General features: G+C 34.9%; 1 protein-coding gene across 3 annotated transcripts in view; it reads right to left on the bottom strand.

Annotated features, from left to right (window-relative positions):
* Window positions 1-10,673: 10,673 nt before the first annotated feature.
* LOC144970921 (protocadherin-9-like) overlaps window positions 10,674-23,542 on the bottom strand; it is a 109,428-nt gene continuing 96,559 nt past the window's right edge. Inside the window, exon 5 of one of the 3 annotated variants that reach the window (XM_078911102.1) lies at window positions 10,674-19,259. In XM_078911102.1, the coding sequence (XP_078767228.1) occupies window positions 18,394-19,259 (866 nt within the window). In that variant the 3' untranslated portion in view covers window positions 10,674-18,393. The remainder of the gene's footprint in view (window positions 19,260-23,542) is intronic. The other 2 variants (XM_078911104.1, XM_078911103.1) reach the window with 2 other exon arrangements.

The following is a 23,542-nucleotide window of genomic DNA, read 5'->3' as shown; positions in this document are numbered from 1 at the left end:
TCTCTTATCTTGACCAAAACTCTCAAACATGGGACGCCGGGATGTCCCGAGTTTGAGAGTTTTTGCCAAGGTGAGGGTCATTTAAATCGATCAATATTTTAAGGACGAGTTTTCTGGCCAAAATTTTAAATACGCGTTTTTCTAGTGTACTTCATGCAGTTAAATGGTCAACAGGCGTTAAAATGACCGGTCTCAATTGATTCTTACAAGAAAAGGTGGCACAATTCTCATGTAGCTTGCAATCGGAGCCTATTACAATACTACCTGTGGTTTTATGTGTGCCCTCCTCCCCTCCTTTCAATGCCAATTGCCTGATCTATTCACTTTTCAATTGAACTGCACTTCCCGACTTTCCTGACCTTTTAAGGTGCGTCTTTGTGGTCTTGTGGTAATGACACTCGTCGTTGGATCGATAAGTCTCTGTTTCGAATCCAACTCTTGGGGAAGCAAAGTTGAGACATTGAAAAAGGCTCTTTACTCACATTATCCTACCGCACTTAGGTCTGTCGAAAAGAATATACGCCATTTCTCGTCCTACATGTTAAAAGTTACGGTTTGCTCGGAACCTCCTGTAAAGCGCTTTCAAGACATTAAATGAGCCACCGGGAACAAACATTTAGACACTCTATGACCTTGATTTTTTAAAAAATAGCGCACTATCAACTAAAAAGCTCAAGATTATAGTGTATATGCTTGTTCCGTATGGCTCATTTGAAGGTGCACTCGACTTGGTTTTTCTTTTCCTGGGCTCCTTATCCCCCATGCAGCAGGATCTTTTTTCTATCTGGAGGAGATTATTTAGTAGGTGAATATTTCTGTCAAAGTAACACTTCAGATAGTTCTGACCCTATGATCCTTATGGTTGTGAAGGACTGCAAGTATAGACAAAACCAACATCTATCAGATTTGACCTTATACAGATCAACTGTTAGCCAAGCATTTGACTGCAAACGATATTAGTTCGGCTCCAAGGTTTTTAACCAGGTTTCTAAAAGAATGTATTGGGAGGATAGGTTTTACCTACATATATGTAAAAAAAAACAAACTAGCTCATGATAAAGCGTTGTCTTATCAAAAGGGTGATAAGCAATTGTTTAATCGGTTCCACGCGGCAGAGTCTGTAATGTATTGAATTAAATTGGGTCATGTTATTTGTATTATATACATGACATATAAACTTATTCAAAAACCATATCATTAAGATCTTTTTACCCCATTTCACTTTTAATTTGATTTGAATTTTTCAATAAATATCTTTAATCTGTTTTCTTCATTCGTATCTTAATCATTTTTTTTCCAACTCGAGAGATTGAAAAAAAGGAAATCCTTTAAACGTAATTACCTTACCTCACGATCTTTTTGAAGGGTTTTGTTTAAATTCCCTTTCCTGCTACTGTGAGGATTGTAGGTCATATTATTACACTTGTTCCTTTGTTGCATACTTTGTCGTTAAACATTGGATTATTTACATGAACTGAAGCGTCTAGAAATAGGGAAACAATGATTTGGTCAACGGTTTCTGTTTTCTTAAAAATCATAGAAACATTAATTAATATCTTATTAAAATCTTGAGCTTTTGAATAGAGCAATTCCCACTAAATGTGCCCATAATAACAACGAATGAGGTGTCTTCTGATACTTCTCTTCTCATTAACAAAAGTGACTGCTCCACTCACTTTTCTAAATGTGTTCAAAGCGCACTACAAGTAAAGGGGTTCTCAAAAAACAGACGGCCATTTAGTCTTGTGGTATGACACTCGCCTTCGAATCGGAGGGTCCTGGGTTCGAGCCCCGCCCTAGCAGCACAAAGTTGACTCCTTGGAAAAAATGCTCTGAACTCACATTCTCTCACCGTACTCTGGTGTAAAATGAGCACCTGGCCGTAAACATCGTTGTCTCTGTAAGAAAAAAATGCAATATTAGGCGTCATGTCTTGTCCTATATGCTCATGCTGCTTTTGGCCAGAGAGAGAGAGAGAGAGAGAGAGAGAGAGAGAGAGAGAGAGAGAGAGAGAGAAAGAGAAAGAGAAAGAAAGAGAGAGAGAGAGAGAGAGAGAGAGGGAGAGAGAAAGAGAAAGAAAGAGAGAGAGCGAGAGAGAGACGGAGAGAGAGAAAGAAAGAAAGAGAGAAAGAGAGAGAGAGAGAGAGAGAGAGAGAGAGAGAGAGAGAGCTGGGTGGGGGTCGGTTGAGTTGAGGAGAATACTGTCCTGCACTGCTAAATACCTTTTTACAATTTGACAAAAAAGATTTACTTCGTAATATATCGATATATTAAAAACACTACCACTTTGTTTGAAATTCTTCTTTTACTGATTTTTGTCAAGTTGTGGGGGGGGGGGGGGGGGGAGGTTAATCTTAACTATCGATAACAATAATATTATATATGTTAAATGTGCTAAAGTAAAATTATAAAGTTACCTTTTGTCAATGTATGATAGCATATTCAACGCATGTTTTGACAAACCATTTACAGTTAATGAGGGGGAAAAAAGAGAGAAAAGACAAAATGAATTATTTTTGGGGAAACCTCATGATACATTAGTATAAGTTAGGAGAAAATGTATTTTAAAGTGCAATACGTTTTGAAATAATTAAGGAAAACTAATGAACAACATCTAAACCAAGTTTTGCTAATATAAAATTTTTAAAATCTCTGCTTCCTTATCCAACTGCGAAAGTCCACATGATTTAATAAATGAAATAAAATTATCTTTATTCATCCCATATGGGAAATTTGTCTTTAGGGCCTGTTCCAAGGGAAGACTGGAATAACCCAGGGATCAACCGCAGTGCAGCGCCACAAACTGAACTAGGGTGAGATGACGTACAGCGTGGCGAGTTTTCGAACTCGGTACGAAGCAAAGACCGCACCTCTGAGCCACGCTCAATCACGTTCATCCTGAAGTTAGCTTTTACATGGAACAATATCTACAATGTTCTAAAGAAAAATTATGCCCTTCCGCCATGACATCATAAGATATCGTTATCTAGGCGAAGGAATATAGATAATTCATCAAACAAGATGTCTGATGTCAATAGGAATCATCCATGTTGTCAAGTGAGCAAATTGGGGGTTAATAATCTTGCCCAATAACGAAAAATAACGAAAGTGCCTAAAGCAGGACTCGAATCCGGGACCTTCCGGGTTACAGTGCAACTATGTTCTAAAGGCGGTTTATAAAGGGTTCCAGTTGGCGCGTAATTTGAATATTCACAGCAAATATATTATCTATCTTCTGGTGTTCAAACCTCAATACTAGCGATCATCATTTTTGAGTGTTATCATCATCACAATTTTGTGGAGTATATACTACGCGCTATCAACCCACCCTCCAAAAATAAAATATTAATAAACGAATAAAACAAAACAACAACAAACAAAAAAGAACAATAACTGACCAAAACAAAAAACCAAAAACATTTTTTAAAAACACCAAAAAAAAAAGAACCCCCCCAAAAAACAATAAAAACTTGAGCTTTATATCCACTAAACTGTGTGCTTTACAATGAGTCCCCAGCCAACAGCAACATTTAAAATGTAACATACTTACATGTATGTAAATAGTCACACAGACCGGAGGGTCAGTGAAAACACATACCGTGAACGAATGCGTTTTACAGATCAAGGGACAGAACAAATTGATTAGAAAAAGCATTCTCCGATTGCCAGTAATTGTTTATAGACCATCAAGAGTATGGAGTCCTAATTTATTCTGAATTCCATTCCTTGTGTTGAATGTTAACAAGTGGGCGCGAACTTCCAAAAGGGTGTCCTGATTAATCAGTTGATAGAATGACTGGTATCGGTCCCAAATGCAGCAATTGTTTCTGGGCCTATTAGCTGGAGAAAAGTATTTTGAGATAGACTAGCGCTTGGGGTAGACTAGCGTTCTATTCCAAAAAATAGCAAGCAATTGTTGTAATACGATTAGCTCTATAAAAACACGGATGAATCCCAGTTCTATGGGCCTAATGGCTCTGAATTAATGAAGTTTTTTTTCTCTCTCACTTCTATGGTCTAATAATAGATGCTTTCAGATCACAGAGAATGGAAATTCGAAATAAGTAACATAGCAATTTTTAATCCGATATCGAGAACCCAAATTAAAAAAATAATTTTTTAATACATATGTATATATATATATATATATATATATATATATATATTTATATATATATATATATATATATATATATATATATATATATATATATATATATATATATCACATCACATCATCATGTATCAATCAATCGGATTAGCAATTGAAATGTCACATTTGGTATGGTATCTATATAATATCTATTATCTTGACATTGAAAGACAGAAATACCAAAACCATACCCAAAGCGCACACTCCAAATAATATATGAAAAACAAACAGAAAATGACTGAAGAAACTATTAATTAAATAATGATTCACTGAAGCTGTCTGCTGATGATAAAACAACCGATCAGTGATGGCAGAGTCGTAAAACCAATTAAAACAAACAGTATTTAACGGATTTTCTTTTGGTTCTGTTGAAATCTAAGTATGTCAAAGTAAAGGTTAAAGAACGAAATGATCGTAGTGTTATCACCAATTCAACGTTTCAATCGCCTCTCCTTTCATCGTATTGATAAAACACAAAACGTGTCGGCCTTCCGTGGGGCATATCATTTGGCAATCGCGATTTCAAAAGGCTACAAGAAAAATCAAGCGAAAATACGAATAGAAGTTATCATTAAAAAAACAGATTAATATTCATCTGACCCCATCGGTCGAAGTGATCAAGATGGTTGAAGGTATTCACGCCAATACATTAATTCAGTACCGCCCCATTAAAATCGTACAGCTCAATGGAGGTGTCCCTCGTTGTTTGTGCTTGGGGTTTCATACAGAATGTTATTATTATTATTATTTTTATTATTGATATAAATATCAGAACCTGTCTAAAATTCTAGGCATTTTGGTTTTATTACAGCGGTTTTGAGGGGTATATATTAGAAAAAAGATGAATGAAATGCAGCACCACGCCCCCCCCCCCTTTTTTTTTTCTTTTTACACACAGAGAAAAAGAAAAAAAATAGGGAGGGGAAAGAAATAAGGCTGATTGAAAGCCTATTTAGTAAAGGCAGTCAGTTAGGAAGATCGTCCACGCCCCTTTCTTTTCCTCGGCGACTGGAGAAGCTTTCAATTTTGAGAAAATTCGTTAGAAGGAATTTAACTGTAGTTGGGTTAATGCTTGTAATAGGTAGATACATGTCTAGTAAACGGACATGAATTATTTTGAGCTTATAATTTAATATGGCAGAAAATATCAATTATATATATTATATTCAGATTATTTTCTGTTGGCTTGAGGATTTTTTTTTCTTACAAAAAACGGCATCAAGATATGGGTTATAACACTCTGTGTCAGTTGGTGTCATTATGAGTGATATGTTTATAAGTGTGTAACAATCAGGGCATAAAAACGTCTCAAAATATTCCGGAGCATTTGTCTAACTCACCTTTATTAATTATCCAAACATATCAGGGTGCTCATCATAAAAGATTTGACATTTTTATTGATTCTTTCACAACAGCAAGAAAGAGTTCTCAAACGACAGTAAAGCGAGCTAAAAGCACTTTGTTCTAAGAAACCTCTTTTGCAATGTTCCGTAACTCTCCATACATTGGTCGCTAGAGAAAACAACAAAATAAAATAAAAGTCATGGAAGGTGGGATTGACGACCGATTATCAAAGATAAACTTATTAACTGCTCTTTGACGACTTGACCGCCACGCCTGGTTTAATAAATTTATATGTGGGATTTTTGGTTGTCCTGTCCACTGTTCTTTTTATTATTTTTTTTAATTTTTTTTTTTTTGGACATATACACAATTATCTTTCTAAGTTACAATAAAAATTTCTGATTGATAAACTGTAATGATCGCATCGACACTAGTAGTTGTTAATTTCTTAAACAAAGTTACCCTCCTTTGATAGTCCAAAGATCTGATTTTACATTTTCTCCGATTTTCGTTACCGGACGCTAATGTAAATATAGGCGACATTTAAATAATGACATGGGATTTATTGGGTAGAAATTTCCATATGAACGGAAAACATCAATCATAACTAATCGTACGGATTTCAAAAACTACCAATAATAGCAATACAATAACCATTTTCTATTTTCTTGAAATCCAGATATGTATTATTATGTATCTAGTTGCTTATCGATTTATCGATTTAGCTATAATATATCGACTCGTCTTCTTTTTGTCATAAACAGTAAGGTTGTTTTTGTTTACTTTATTATCGATAAAGAATAAATCGTATCTGGTTGATTTTCCATCGAATAGTAAAAGAAGAAAATTAAAAAAGAAAGAAAATAATTTGCTTAACCTGTTAAATGGAACTCTTGTTTATTGCAAACCCAGATGCCCAGTCACAGCACTGTAACCAAGATTGAAATCAATTCTCGTGTGCTTGATTAAGCCAGGGAAATATGGGACAAACACGAGTGATTCCAGCTGACATCATAATATCATGGCTGTTTGAAGGATTATCTATATAGGTTCTCACCTTCCTGGAATGCCTAAGAGACGGCAACTCACGGTGACGCGCGGAAGGCTATAATTAAAGTGCACCCCTCCCTACACACACACACACACACACACACACGCGCACACACACACACACGCGCGCACACACACACACACACACGCGCGCACACACACAGACACACAAAAGTATTGGGACCCTTTTTCATCAAATTTAAATAAGTAGAGGATGTATGGGAATTTTTTTTTAAATGTGACCCAGCATAACAGACATTACTATGTTTTATAAGATCCATCTGAAAAATCATACGAGAGAGAGAGAGAGAGATAGAGAGAGAGAGAGAGAGAGAGAGAGTGAAAGAGAGAGAGATAGAGAGAGAGAGAGAGGGAGAGAGAGAGAGAGAGAGAGAGAGAGAGAGAGAGAGAGAGAGAGAGAGAGAGAGAGAGAGAGAGAAAATGAGCGACATTTCTCGACAAAACGGTAAACATGCATTTCAAATTAATATAAATTGCTTGAAAAAATAAAATAAAATAAAATACGAAAAGGCATTTCACTTCTACCAGAGGAACAAACTGTGCTTGAGATAATTTGTGGCCTCTTGTTTTTTCCTTGGGCAAGGCACTTTGCGCCGGTGGTGCACTGCAGCTAACTCCTGGATTGTATCTTGATTTTACCAATGCAGATTCTACGCGAGTGTCTATCAAATAGAAATAAGAAAAATGAATTGTACTTGTTTATTTTAAATTTTGTGTGTTTTAATCTGACTCCAGCCAAATAATGATAAAAGGGAGAAATGTGAATCAATGTGAACCATGATGTAAGGGAATGTAACCGTGGGAAAATGCTGTTTACATGTTCTTTTTTATTTACTTCTTGACTTTGTTCGAATGCGTGGATTTGTTGTTAACTTGGATTCCATTGTCGAAGCGATTATAATCATCATGAATCAATGCCGTGCGAACTCTTCATCTTTGAACAGATTATCTGGTTTTCATTGTTGTATTTTATATTCAAGAGTCTAATACATATGTATTGACTTGCCATCTGTGTTGTAAAGCGTAATTAGTATATGTGACCAATCTTCTCAAAATACCATAATGTCCGACGGAGCCTTATGCATAAAATTCTATTTCTATTTTAAGCTGAACTTATAAAATTTGAGTTTTAACAATAATGCCTTCATTCAGAAGAGTGAACTTCTCTGCTTCTTGGGTTTCAAGAGATGAAAACAAACAAATAACAAAAAAAATGCAAAAAGAAAACAAGCAAACAAACAAATAATAGTAACAACAATCCCCTACTCCCAAAAAAATACATTTAAAAACACCATCTCCCCCCCCCCTCCCTCGAAAAAAAAACAAAAAAAAAAAAAAAGAAAAACAACAACATTTAAACAAAGAACAACAGAACAAAACAACAAAATCCTAATTCCGATTTTTGTTATTTAAAACTTTAATTTTCTTTCGTTACTTCACTCCGATATCATACCACACAATATGACAAAAGTGAATCCATTGAAAAGTTAATTTCCTGTTCAGCTTCCAATGAAATCTTTAGAAACCATTTATTGAATGAAATCTTTGGCTTCAATTCTACAGTGAGTCGTATTATCATTATAGAGAGGAAATCTTCATGCTAGAATAATAACTGGCTTGTACTGAATACTACATTTATTGTTTTGGTCTTTAGTTTTCCACTAATAACATCATCTTCTACAAATATACAATCGCCTGTAATGCATCCTACAATTTCCTGTTCCAGCACTATCGATACAATGGACGTGTTTTGACAAAGCTAATCCTGTCAAATCCTAGGGACATGAGATCACGTGGCCAATGCCAGAAGCGTCAGCCGCCCATATTATCAAACCATTAAGATGGCCTATTCAGACAAGGGCAACGGTCAGGCCAAACATCCAACCAAATCGTTGATAGACATCTTAACGTGCGTGTCTCCTGGGGATTCTTAAGGTTTGATTGGTGGTGTTTGTCCAAGGGTGGCTCAGCAATGACAACACCAGACAGTGTCTCAGACTTAGATTTTGTTGGCAGTAGGTATAATTCCATGCCATACTTTATCTGACAAAAAGTCTTCAGTTTTGAGACTTTAGACGAGTTGAGGTTCATTTCAATCGATTGATATCTAAAATAATAGGGTTTTTTTTGGGAACAAAAGGAAGAATAGACGAGGTTTGTCATTGTATGGTGGTGCTATCGTGAGTGTGTGTGTATATGTCAGTGATAGAGAGAGAGAGAGAGAGAGAGAGAGAGAGAGAGAGAGAGAGAGAGAAAGAGAGAGAGAATTTTCGATTGAACTATAAACCTACGAATTTCAAATTAAAAAAAAAATCAATTGCTTGAAAAACAAATTCACGTATGTAATCAAACACAAGAATTACTATTTTGAAATTCGTCTCGTGTTAGAATCCCCAATTGGTCTAATGGTTAAGATTCTTGGTTTTAACCCAGGCGTCCTGGATTTAAATTTGGCTCTGATGGCTCGGTTGATAGAGCATTCGACTCACAAGCTAGTGAACTGATCTCGATTCCGGGTAGCGAGGACATAAATTTTCCCAAACTCCTCTGTCCCCTCATCAATGACTGGGTTTGTTGATCTGATGGAAGGTACTTCTCTATAGACTAGCGACCTCTCAATCTAAAGAACAACAAGCAATATTAACTATCAGTTTAACGCTACAAAAACTGGGAGAAACTCCGACTTCATGAGATTTTAATTCAGAAACGTAATATTCGGATCGGGTCATTAGTTCGACTCCCCATCGCCGAAAAAGTTTTTATCTTTTATTGTCATCTGGCACATTTTCTACTCACTTTATTTCGTGTCATTATCATTTGATTTTATATGTCTAAAAGACAACCATTTATAACCTTTCCACCTTTTAATCATCAACAAGTTGTCACGTCAACGCTTCTTTGACTGACACTTTGAATGCAAGTAGCTTGTCTGGCCGATTCTATAGTTAATGGTCAGCTATTGTCATGGCAAATGGTCAACGATTGTCACGGGGTTGACCCAGCTGTAAGCTAGTAAGATATTGATGTGAGGTTCTTGTGACAGAATGAGTAGATGGAAGATATTCTTGGGCGATAACGGTCAGCCTGAGGCCGTCGCCTTGTCAATAAGGGAATGTGATGCATCGTAACGCCAGTATGGATATCGACTGTATAATGTGAAGAAGAAGAAGAAGAAGAAGAAGAAGAAGAAGAAGAAGAAGAAGAAGAAGAAAGCAGTCCTGCTGAGCCATCGGCCCATGGAGCCTGAGTTTATCCCGGTTTCTATAGCGTGAAATGGAAAATAGCAATTGCTTGCTATCCTTTGGATAGGATGCTAATCAATCGCAAAGTACTTTCCGTCAAATCTGACAGACTCAGCTCCCCATTCTCTGCTGGGTGGACAGGGGGTCAGAAAAAAAATCTTGACTGTACCTAGAATCGACCTTGGTCCCTTTGCGTGTTCGCTACCAACTGATCTGTCGGGACCCGAAAAGAAAATCTATAGTTAAAACGATCAAAAATACAAAATTATAGTTTCTTTTTGGAAACTGAGTCGCTAGGTGGTTCAGTGATACATAGACTCGTCTTGTCATAAAGTCAAGCGATTTTAAGCGTAGTCAGTGACTGGGTCGATGTTAGTGACAGTGGTTTCGACGTTGTGTCCTTGGGCAAGGCACTTAATACAAATAACCTCACTCAACTGAGGAGTTAATGAATACCTGGATATGGACATTGTCCAACATTTTTATATTGTTAGTACAAAACGGACGCCTAACAAGTGACTGGCATTGAAAAAAATAAAAGTGCTCGAAAAAAAATGAAACATTGCAAACATTGATCGAAGAAGAAGAAGAAGAAGAAGAAGAAGAAGAAGAAGAAGAAGAAGAAGAAGAAGAAGAAGAAGAAGAAGAAGAAGAAGAAGAAGAAGAAGAAGAAGAAGAAGAAGAAGAAAGACAACGAAAGTGTCCTTTGTTAAGGAGCAAGTGGGCATTTCACCGTGGGGTGGTAGTGGTAGTTGGTGGAGCTTTTCACATCTCCGTAAATATGATAGTCGTTGAATTTGATGTCGGCATAAAATAACGACATTCTCGTTTCGAAAAAAAACGTGGTCAAAACAAAAACTTCATTATAAAGTCAAGTATTTTATTAGCATTCATAAAAAAATCAACATAACTTGTCATTCAGAGAACAGTATATTATTATACAATATATCATATAGTAGAATGTGATAAGAATCATAATATACATTTAGTACCGATTGGGGCTTTCCACATAATAATATTTCATAATAATATTATTATAAGTAGTCGCTGGCCATTCCTGGATTTCATCTCAATACACATGGGAAAATTACGTTGGCATTGGGATTCGAAAATAAAAATGAAAGAATCATAAATTAATTAATTGTGACACGCCGTCTAAAACTGGTATAAAGTCGGGATGAACTGGTTACTAAAATTAGAATGTATCATCAGAAATAAATATGAAATTTGGATTAAATGTATATCCTTCACTGGCGTTATCAAGTGGGCATTGTGTTTAAAACTGAAACTAACTTTTAACTTTCTTTTTAAAATTTTTATCTCTGATCATCTAAGATTAAAATTTGTATCTGGTCATCCCGACATAAATATAAAGCGATCTATTCTAATTGAAATGTATATTTATAGCTTTGTCCAAAATTCTCTCTCTCTCTCTCTCTCTCTCTCTATCTCTCTCTCTCCCGCTCTCTCTCTTTTCTCTCTCTCTCACTCTCTATCTCTCTTTTCTCTCTCTCTCCCTCTCTCTCTCTCTCTCTCTCTCTCTCTCTCTCTCGGTGTGTGTGTGTGTGTGCGTATGTGTGTGTGTGTGTGTGAGTGTGTGTTTGTGAGTGTCTATTGTTGTGAAAACAAAAAGTGCATGGTACAGCATTATAACCAAACAATGACAAGTCTCGTCCTTTTTGTTCATGTTTTAGGCGGTGGATCACATATAATCCGACACTAGAAATGGATTTATGGCAATTATTTTATACATGAAAACACGATCTATGGTCATTAATTATTAATACATTAATATTCTAGAAGATAGCAGGGGATTCTGAGAAATTCAGAAGTATGAACACATTGACAGGAAGAAATTACAATTGTAGATCACCACACGACTTATCAATATATCCGTATAAAATCAAGAATAAAAGACAAACGAAAAACTATCAAATCGGTGAATTGATTAAATTGATTGATGAAATGATTGTTTATTTAGAGTATCGATTATGCATTAAAAAGAGAGAAAATAGCATTTATCTATTTCACCGAGCTATTTTGAGATTTTTGAAGTTTATAGGTTGAATATTTTGTATATGTAGTTAAGTCTATAAAATATCCTCTAATAATTTATCTGCCTGATAAATTTTCTGTAAAAAATGGGTGATGAATTACACATGGCAAATATATATAAATATTTTTATAACGAAAACCAAGATTTTGTATAAACAATTAAAAAACATCAATTCAAACAAGGCATTTACTATAGTCATGCTTCCTCTCTTTCTTCATTTTCTCCTTTATAACTTTGTAAAGATACAATAAATTCAACATATAAATAAATAAATACACATATTAATTAATGAAAATGTTATTTGTTACAGCACTTATCCGTCATTTGCAGAGTATACGTATTTGTATACGGACATTTAACATATTTTTTCTTAATGTCCATTTAACATAACATGATATCATATGCAGCTTTTCAGGTGCATGAAATAGGCGCGTGAACCATATTTCAAGCTTTAAAAAATACTTATATGTTTTCAGTGAGTTTGTTACCAACAAGACGATAATAATATTATGTGCAAATAGATTATTCCTAAAAGATTGATTGACCAAAGTAAGGTCTCCACAACAAGGCTTTGACATCGGGAAATTCCACATAATATTATGGTCCAAGCAAGCAACCTTCTTCCTTTCTTTATTCATGTTTGACCTTCATAAAAATTGTTATACATAGTTATTTTCTCTCCTCTCTTTGTCCCTCAGTCTCTCTCTCTCTCCACTCTCCCTCTAACTAGCTCTCTGCAAATGTTATCGACGCATTATTTAATTTTCTTTACCTTTTGATATTATTTCCGAATAAATAAGAGTGACTATAATATAATATGCTAAACACCCATACAACTACACTTCAAATCGGAAATCATCTCTGCCCTCCACCCTCCTCCTCACGTCACTCTTTTCCTTCTTCCCTCAAACCTACCAGTTCTCCTCTCCGTGCCCACACACAATCAGGAATTCTACCCTTTCCCCCCCTTGAACATCAAGAACTTCCAGTAATGTCAATGGAGCCACCATGAGGGAGGTATGGAGACATTAAAATGGGTAATTCTTATAATGTTGATGAGGTGATGGAATTTCTTTGAGTACTGCTCACACTCACTTTATCAAAGGAGAATAAAACACTCTCTTTCATTTCTCGCCAAATGCTTAGAGTAACTTTCGAATAGCGGGAATTATCAGCTAACCGTATCATAACTTAGTTAACGTAATTGAAAACGACAGGTAAAAAAATTAACTGTTAGTTACGTATCTGAAGTAAGAAGAAGGGGAGGGGGATGGATGTCAGGTAACAGTTTTGGAAGATTTATTCTTGTCTTTTAAAATATTGACAAAACAGGGAAAGTCACTTAATCCCACCTCTCTCTCTCTCTCTCTCTCTCTCTCTCTCTCCCTCTCTCTCTATCTATCTATCTATCACCTCTTTCTTTCTGTCTACTTAATTTTTTCTACCTCCCCATTTTTCTACCTCTCTCTTTCTCTTTTTCTCTCTATACAATGAAATATCTATTTCATTCTCTCTCTTGTCTCAATCTTACTCTTTCTCTGAAAATGTATCTCAACTTTCAGATATTTTCACTTTAAACTCTATTTCTAAACGTCTAATTCATACTTTCAGAAATTGTAGGCAGAACCTCAGATCCGCAATAATCAACAAACAAATATTTACATAATATACAATCAGTCATCATATTATATTATATCATCATATCAGTCAGGATCACACACGACACACACACACACACTCTCTCTCACACACACACACACACACTATATATATATATATATATATATATATATATAGATAATTACTTTATTAAAGAAAGAATTCATTAAGTACATATTATCATTATTGCACACAAATGAACTCACTCTTGCACCATCTAATAAATCTTGCTAATCATCCACTCCAAATTCTGATCTCCCTACATAATGCGTAAAAAAATAGGTTATTGACTGCCAAACCGACGGGCATTAAGGTTCGAATCCCAGTGGACACAATTCTAATGACTCTCCTCTACAATCCTATCATAAACAAACAAGTACTTTTAGGCTAGATGTCTCGTCCTATATGTTAAGCGTTGCTGTTAGCTTGGGATCCATTGTAAAGCGCTTTTAGCACGTTTAGTGAATCTAACGCTATATAAAAATAAAAGCTCAAAAAAGCTCGAGTAGATTATTTATTGAAGTCTGGAAGAAACACATTCACATCATCATAATAATGGCATATACACTCTCTAAACATTATTTACAATTTATTATTATTAGTTACTAATTAAACATAAAGTCACAACCATAATTTAATTTTTTCATTTCTTGCCAATTGTCAATGAATAAATTCATCCTGAGTTGTTTTGTTTGTGAAAAATGTCTCTAAACGGTATTATGTCGGATTGAGCCTGATGCTCAAAGTTCAATTTAAACTTAACTTTAAAAATTTGAGTTAGAGTAAATGTCCACAATTAAAAGAGTTAGTCTTGCTTCTTAAACTTAAAACAAAAATCAAAAAATCAAAACCAAAAATATAAACCCCGAAAAAAAGGCAAAAACAAATTTAAAGAAAACCTAAACACAAAAAACCCCCATAAAACCCAACTAAAACACAAAAACAAAAAGAAACAACAAACAAACAAAAACAAAACAAAAACAAAACACAATTTTATCCAATTTTTGCTCATAAATTCTTATTTTCTCATCTAAGTTCATTCCGACATAATACCAGATTGACTTCAGATTATGTGGGTTACATTTTCCTGTTGTGATAATTTAGGTCATGCTGGCCATGACACCAACACTACCGTTACCCTGAAAAAAAAAACCACAAAGAAAATCAATAAACAACACGTATTTAAAAGTTTGGCCATAAAACTCGTCTTCAAATATCGATCGATTAAAATGAGCCTCATCTTGGCAAAAACTCTCAAACCTGGGACTTCGATAAGTCTCAGGTTTGAGAGCTTTTGCTTAGATGACAATAATCTTAATCGATCGATATGATTTGAAGGGCTAGTTTTCTGGCCAAAATGTCAAATACGTATTTTTCTTTTTCAGAATACGACAGAAAAATGTTAAAAGCTAACGTGAGAATTTCAAAGTATATGGTATTTGAAATTTCCCACACAAAGAATTTAAACCCCCGTTACAGGAGTAAACAATTAACCAATTGGAACTGAATTGTTGAAATTTCAAACACTCCAAAATGTGTAAACAACCACATCAAACGACTCAACAACTCTTTGTGCTTGTAGCAAGTCACATCATTATGTTTACATACACTTTATAAAATAACAAAAGTCACATATATTTAGTTATACACTCGTGACATCAAACAATATTCAGTCTTTTGTAAAATCTCAATTTCAATTCATTAAAACGATAAATACAAAAATCGTAACATGATCAAAGAATTTTCGGTTGGATAAAATATTCAATAGAGTACCATGACAATTCCGAATACTCTCAGATTCATTGACACTTGACACTACACGACCTTTTTACTAGTCATTGATTAAATTGATTTTTCATCCAAAAAAAAAATACAATGACCTGATTTTGGTTTCACTTTTTTTTTCGATATTATTAAATCCGCACTCAAAATATTGCTAATAAGATTACGATAAAATATTTCATTTGAAGCATTAGCGGTTCGACAGCCAATTCAATGTTATCATTCAAGTCACAATTTTAATCAAAATACAAAATAGATTTACTATCCTGGAGAATTCGATTGACAACATGTTTTAAATAAAAAGGACCCTCTATTGTATTAGAACTTAGTGGGTCACTTTGTTAGAGCATCACATCTAAAGCAGGATCGAATCATAAATGCTTAAGGTGTTTTCATAAAGATACCGTCTTCAGACAGACAGACAGAATCGGTCGTTTATTTTTCGTCCGGGCAAAATTTTCAGTAGTTACATAAAAAATACCTGCTATGAAGAGAAAAAAAAAACACACATCAAAAGCCTGTGTTCATTATAAATGGACGCTCGATATCGATGTATTTCACCTGATTAATTTGTTCAGAGAGATCTCAATGGATTTGGAGCAGAATCCTATAATAAATTTTTAAAAATCGAACTTGCTGAAAATATCACTACAGAACTGGACGACCATGTCTGAAAGGAAAAGTGCTATATATATATACACTATTCAGTAGTAAAGATGCGTCTGAGGGTCCCGTGACTTAAATCGACGAAAATTACTTTGCAATAAACCAGCTCCTAACCACAGGGAAACTGATTTTATTAGAGCCTTTTTTTCGTTGTCATGCTACAGAAACCAGGACAACATCTGAGCGCATTGGTTTCGAATACAATCAAGGCGGAGATAAGTTTAACTCAAACAAGGCATCACTAAATTTTTCCCAGTAAGAGCGAGGTATCTCTGGCTTCAGATTATCTGTATTTGACACTTTCCTACTGCTCTTTTCGTGTCAGAAAGGGTGCCAGTCCTAAGTCCAGTAATCATTCGTCTCTTTACAATAATATTTGGGGTTAATTTTTCAAGCGCATGCATCACGTTTATCATATTGTTACCTGTTCCTCGTTATGAAAAAAAATAGTAAAAGATGCTCACGAACAGTGCTTACTATGGACAAATGCTTTTAAACCTATTTATAGCACAGCTTTATAAAATGAAAATTAATAACTTGTAAATAAAACTGTGCGTCTTTATTCCGTAAATACACTGTCAACTATCAATGGTACATAACGGAAATGAGCGAATAAATACATAGAGCTTTCTCTAATTTTCAGTTTTGTGATAAAGTATAAAACAAACGATATTAAAATCTTCATATCACATCAAAGAGGAAAAATGTAAACATCTTGCAATTTGTATATTATTTCAGTTTTTAAATGAAGATGATACCATGGGGCTCGTTTCTATGACAGATGCAAGTTACGTAAAGATGAATATAACATTTGAAACATAAAATGTTCGACTTGAAATATTGTTCGAACCGAAGGTCTATCCTTTTGAATGGTAAAAACAAATAAGATGCATGTTATAAGCCAAACGATAGTTTGAAAAAGAACAAAACAAAACATGATGATGATGATGATGATGATGATGATGATGATGATGATGATGATGATGATGATGATGATGATGATGATGATGATGATGATGATGATGATGATAATGATGATGACGATGATGATCATGACTAAGATACAGCTGATGATGATGACTATGCTGATGTTTATTATGGCGACGACAGTGATGGTGAAAGTTGTGTTGATGATGATGATGATGGTGATGTTGATGATGATGATGATGATGATGATGATGATGATGATGATGATGATGATGATGATGATGATGATGATGATGATGATAATGATGGAGTGGTGATGCTGTCGATGAGGATGTTGACAATAATTTCTGAACGTTTTATTGATATAAAAAATATCTCTATTCATCATAACATAACTTGGCATTTTTTCAATCGGTGATTGATGTTGTTAAACAACTAAATAAAATGGCCTTGTTTTCCTCTGTATAGAACATCAACTAATTGCTTTCAGAACATTCTTCACAATGTTATAGAACTCAAACACAATGATAAATATTTTACCTCTCTTAAAGACTTGCACCTCCTCATTCAGGTGGAATGCCTTTTGAGATGTGTCACCATTCTTCGAATTTGTGTTTTCTGACTCCGATTTTCCAAAAATAATTCCAATTCTATTTCTAATTTTGTTAAGTGGGTTTAAGCGGCAGATTTTTTTTTCCGCTCGTAAAGACAGATTCGTTAAGCAAATACGATATTTCTAATTAGAACTGGCTTGAAAAATAGAATGATCAACGAAGGTTTCATATTTCACTTATTTATACTTACACAAAGTAATGATTTCACGCGACACTCATGGATCTCGAGATTGGCCTCAATTCGCATGCAGTGATAGATATAATTTTATAATACCCCTATGACACAACTTCACAATTGCAAATTACGATTAAGAAATGCCCCAAAAACAGTCTGGGTCCAATTCACAAAGTAAATGTTATTCTTCTCTCTTGTTCTTTACACTCCGACCCCACAATTTCTTTTTATTAATCTCAAGGACAATGATTAAGGATTTGACCGAACCTCATTGTTGGTGTCTATATTCTGATGAAAAAAATATGAGTTGTTAGTCTGTCTGAGAGACGAAGCGGTCTGTAGCCCTTCAATGATATCATGTTGATGTAAAGAATTAAGTAGATAGAAATGTATAGAATCGTAGATGAATGATCTAAATACGACATGGTGATGATGGTAATGGGGCGTGATATGATGATGATGGTGATGATGATGATGATGATGATGATGATGATGACGATGATGTTGATGATGATGATGATGATGATGATGATGATGATGATGATGATGATGATGATGATGATAAGAATAATGGTGATATCATCGTAATAATAATAATAATAATAATAATAATAATAATAATAATAATAATAATAATAATAATAATAATAATAATAATAATAATAATAATAATAATGCGATATGTACAACACAAGCCAGGAATGTCACACGATGCTATCGTGAAGAATCAATTCATCTATTTCCTGCCGAAGTTCGTCGGCGTTAATACTGTAGCTACCGGAAGTTGTTGTTCTGTCATCTTCTTCCGCTAGACTCATGGCGGTCAACCTTCTATCTCCGGCAGTAGGAGCGAAATGGCCAGAGTTCCGATATCGTACTGGACGATCGGAGGGGGTTGTGGATCGAGATCTGTCTGAAATATTATGTTGGGAGTGGGGAAGTCTTTCCATACTGAAACTAGACATCAAGTTATTGGGGCTGTTGATGTTCTGGTGAGAATGGTGATGGCTACTAATGTTGTTGTTGTTGTTGTTGTTGTTGCTGCTGTGGTTGTTGGTATTTGGCTGGCGTTGGAAAGACCTCAGTAAATTGTTATGGCTGCTACTTATGTTGTTATTATAAGGCGCTGAGAGGCGATGAGGAGAATCTCTGGCGTTGCTCGTATTGCTCGTATTGCTACTGCTGTTCCATCTGTGGAGTTGATCACGTGACCCTCTATATGGCGTGATTTCATTGGTTTGTGGATGATGTCGTAAGTGACCGTCGGAGACTGGAAGGATGGGTTTGGTCGACCGTTCCGAATCGGTCCGTGATTGAGTCGTCCGACTTCCGGCGACGGACAAATTGTCTGACTCCATATCAGAGCTTAAGGAGTCACGAGGTGAGATCTGATTCAGCGGAGATAGACGATTGAGTTGTCTCCCCTTGTTATTGAGACCTCTGTGTCTGCCCCTTGATGGGTAAAGATGGTGAGGATGTTGTTGCTGTTGATGAGGATGGGGAAGGTGGTTGTCCACAGACTTACCACCACGATGATACGACATTGGGGCGTACATGCCGTTGATTTGTTCTGTGGATGACGGAAAAGAGGAAATCATGTAAAATTATATAATCCCAACATTTCACCAACTCCCAAGAGGTACTTGGATATTAGAATTACACAATTACTGTGATGTGTTAAGATAATGCTATGAGAGCAGAATCTAAGAATGTTTTTTGTGATATGAGCACCTGTGGTATCTGACACCATTTGACATAAATTTTATGAAGATTGCTTTTCTTCTTATATGCAATAGAATTTATTTTCATCTAAAAATGAGCCGAACATATTCGTTCATTGTATGAAATTACTTGCATCATCTTAAATTACATACCCTACATCCTAACCCCCCACAGAGACAGAAACACACATATACAAACACACACACACGCGCGCACACACACACAGCACCTGACCTTGTTGTATATCAAAGTGTCAAAACGGATTAATAATTCTAAACGGACAAGTCCCACTTCTCTGTGGGGGCTAAAATTGTCCGCGCCATTTAACAATTTATAATAATAATGGCCCTTCAACCCGATGCGCCGCTTGACCACTAGAGTAATATCGGGATAAAGTTACAGTGGCCTTATCTACAAGTGTAGTCCAAGCATTGTGTCCGGGCGTTGATTATCCACGTTTTGGTTAAAGCCCTGTCTGTAGCAGCAAAACTATGCAGCCTGGATAAATGGACTAAAATGTAACAGCAATGGAATGGCGGTGAGAATTGTATAACAATAGTGCCGTACTCTGAAAAAAAAAAACGACAAACACGTTTTTAAAAATTTTGGCCAGAAAACTCGTCCTTCAATCTGTCGATCGATTAATATGACCCTCATCTTGTCAAAAACTCTCAAACCTAGGATTTTATCCTTGTGACTTTTTATAAAGTCCCAGGTTTGAAAGTTTTTTTTACAAGAGGGATATTCTAATCATTTGAAGTTTGAAGGCCAAATTTTCTGGCCAAAATATTTGAAACGTGTTTTTTTTTTTTTCAGAATACCAAAGTTTGCCGGAATTATGACACTCTGACATTTTGTCATTTCAGCCTTTGAATCTTATTGATCTGTCACACTGATCGAGAGAAATTTTTGAAGTTTGACAAAGTCTGTGAATGAGTATTAAATAACACTATTCATCTATAGAAAAAGAATCACGAACAGGTTGGACCTTTCTGATAAGCGTGACTCATGAAAATTTAATTATATTTTTGAGTGTGGCTAGATTTAGAAATATAATAAATGAATTAATCTGCTCGTTTGTATGAATGAGCCATTGTTCTCTTAATGTTTAAATAAAATCTAACCAACAGAACAATGGGTTTGGTAAAATAATAAATAAGAAGATTTGGAATTGCGGATAGATTGTTATTATTATCATTATTATTATTATTATTATTATTATTATTATTATTATTATTATTATTTATTATTATTATTATATATTATTATTTATTATTATTATTATTATTATTATCATTATTATCATTTTTTTTGTTTGTTAATTTTTTGCCTCTTCAAATAATATATAATCATAGTTTGAATTTTGAACTAAAACTTCATTGTTCAATTGCTCATCAAACATATCGACTGTGTAAGGCAAAGGTGCCCATGATACATTGGATGCGGCAAACTTCTTTGAGTGAGTTCAATATGATAATGGATCCACGATTGATGTATATTCTCTCTCTCTCTCTCTCTCTCTCTCTCTCTCTCTCTCTCTCTCTCTCTCTCTCCACCCTTCTTAATGTGTGCGCTACCGCGTATATGTATATGAATGTGCCTGTGTATGTGTGTATATATGTGTGTGTTAGAGATGTGGAAACAGAGCTGTGTGTTGGTGCTCCAGATACGTGAAGATGTGCAAAAAGATAATTTAAAAACGTAAAGATCTTAAAGAAAGTAGATAAAACAAACAAAACAGATAATGAAAAAGAAAATAATGGGCATCTGAATCAAAATAAAGACCATGAAGGGTGTGGGAGATTCATTTTGGTGCAGGGTATGTCATTAAATAGCCCTCAGGAGCGCCGAGTCCAGCTGTGTCGATAAATCAGCGAGTCTCACTGCTGCCCGCACCATTAGCCATTTCCATTTGTTTTACGAGAGCCAGGTAGACGCGGTAGATACATAGGATTTCACGGTGATGATCACCTAAATGGAAAACCTTGAAATTGGAAAATTCCAGAACTTTTTTTTCTATTAAAGTCTCCTTTAATGGAGATTAAATTTTTGAAGGAAATAGGCGTGGGGTTGGTTCTGTGATTTAAATGCCCAAACAGTATCTATATGTATTTCTTTACCTCTTATGATTTTGATAAAAAGATCACGACCTACCATTAGGCGTTTGTGTTTGTTGGAGTTTTTTTATCATATATATGTATATGATAAATATTTTTAAGCGGCATGTGCGGTATGTTTTTATTGTCCTGCTGCCCCCCACGCCCCCCCCCCCCCCTTCATCACGCCTTATGCACTGTATTGTATATAATTATTAATCAGGCTCTTGTACTATCAAAATAGACATTGGGTGGAACGAGGGCTAATAAAAAATGTATTTATATTATATTATATTCGTTTTATTTCCAAATAAGAGAGTACATATAAACCGGACACGGTGTTTTTAAACATAGATTAGATATCGGCTAACTCATTTAATGTCTTATGGCAATTATTCCACCACAGCCTCATGAACAGCTTGGGCGATTTGTGGTGTTGTGTGGGTGAGTAAGAATGAAATTAAATGAAGATAAATGAAGAAAGTGGTCGTTTGTGCGTGAATTGGATTAATTTTGCCATTGAAGATACATTGATTGAGCTAGGATTGGCAGTTGAAGGATATATATATATATATATATATATATATATATATATATATATATATATATATATATATGGAGAGAGAGAGAGAGAGAGAGAGAGAGAGAGAGAGAGAAAGAGACATACACAGACAGGAAGAAAGAAAGAGAGAGAGAGAGAGAGATAGAGAGAGAGAGAGAGAGAAAGAAAAAAAAAAAAAAGAGAGAGAGAGAAAGAGAGAGAGAGAGAGAGAGAGAGAGAGAGGATGGGAGAGTGACATACACACAGGGAGAGAGAGTGAGAAAGAGAGTGTGTGTGTGTGAGAGAGAGAGAGAGAGAGAGAGAGGGGGGGGGGAGTGAGAGAAAGAGAGAGGAGAAAAGGAGGAAGAAGATGGATAAATTGAGAGGTAGTTATAGATAGACAGATCGATTAAAAGATGGATAAATAAATAGATAGTGCAAATATCAAATTTAACACAATAGACAAAAGACTAATTGACAATATGGTTTATCAGACTAATTGACAATCTGGTTTATACAGACTGTCTTAGACATACGTAATTAAATTCAATCACATTGCAGAATGAGAATCCTGCATGATTTTATATAGAACAGACGGTCTTACTCGTCCTTGATTGTTGTGCTATCATAAATACATTTTAGTTTTGAATAAGTCAATAAAGTAATTATGTAATGGCAGAAAATAAAACTTAAAATACATAAAATGTTGGAAAATGTTGGATAAAACAATAGAATAGATGATGAGCTTTGTGGGGAAAAATCCTGACTGACGTTTAAAGATATAAGATGTTCATATATTGATCCAAACATTTATCAGCAAAATATCTTTCAAAAGTAAGTTTTCTCTGCATATTATGACACATCGAACAAAATTGGGATACAAAACGTAACTCATTTTAAAATAATTTAATTACAATGAATGACGAAATACGAGTATTTTAAAATAAACTGATATTTAAAAAAAACAAAACACTTATATTCCTTCATTAGCTAATATGGTGTGACTAAATTATTTCAATATAGTGATATTTCTATTAAAAGACAAACTCTTGAATTCGTATCTTCCCAACGATTTAATCAATTTTAATGACTGAGGAAACATTAATGTCCGAACTGCCGTAGTATGGAAAAACCCATATTTAAAAATTTGGCCAGAAAACTCGTCCTTCAAATTTCGATCAATTTAAATGACCCTCATCTTGGCAAAAACTCTAAAATCTGGGACTTCGCAAAGTCCCAGGTTTGAGAGTTTTTGCCAAGATGAGGGTCATTTAAATCGATCGCTATTTGAAGAATGAGTTTTATGGCCAAATTTATAAATATGGGTTTTTGCAGAGAACGGCAGCGACATAAATTATTTCTGAGTCTACCCAGAGAAGGATACTGTAAAAGTCTTAATACTAAAATATTGAAGACATGTGAGCTTGATACAACTGTGAAAATGGGTTATATAAATGTTTATATATTATCTTTAAAAATCCAATTTCACATTGA

This window comes from Berghia stephanieae, chromosome 4 (assembly GCF_034508935.2).
Source record: "Berghia stephanieae isolate SIO BIC M18660-M18661 chromosome 4, UCSD_Bste_1.3, whole genome shotgun sequence".
Classification (NCBI taxonomy): domain Eukaryota; kingdom Metazoa; phylum Mollusca; class Gastropoda; order Nudibranchia; family Aeolidiidae; genus Berghia; species Berghia stephanieae.
Note: the sequence above shows the minus strand (reverse complement) of the source record. Positions and strands in the feature narration are given on the sequence as shown.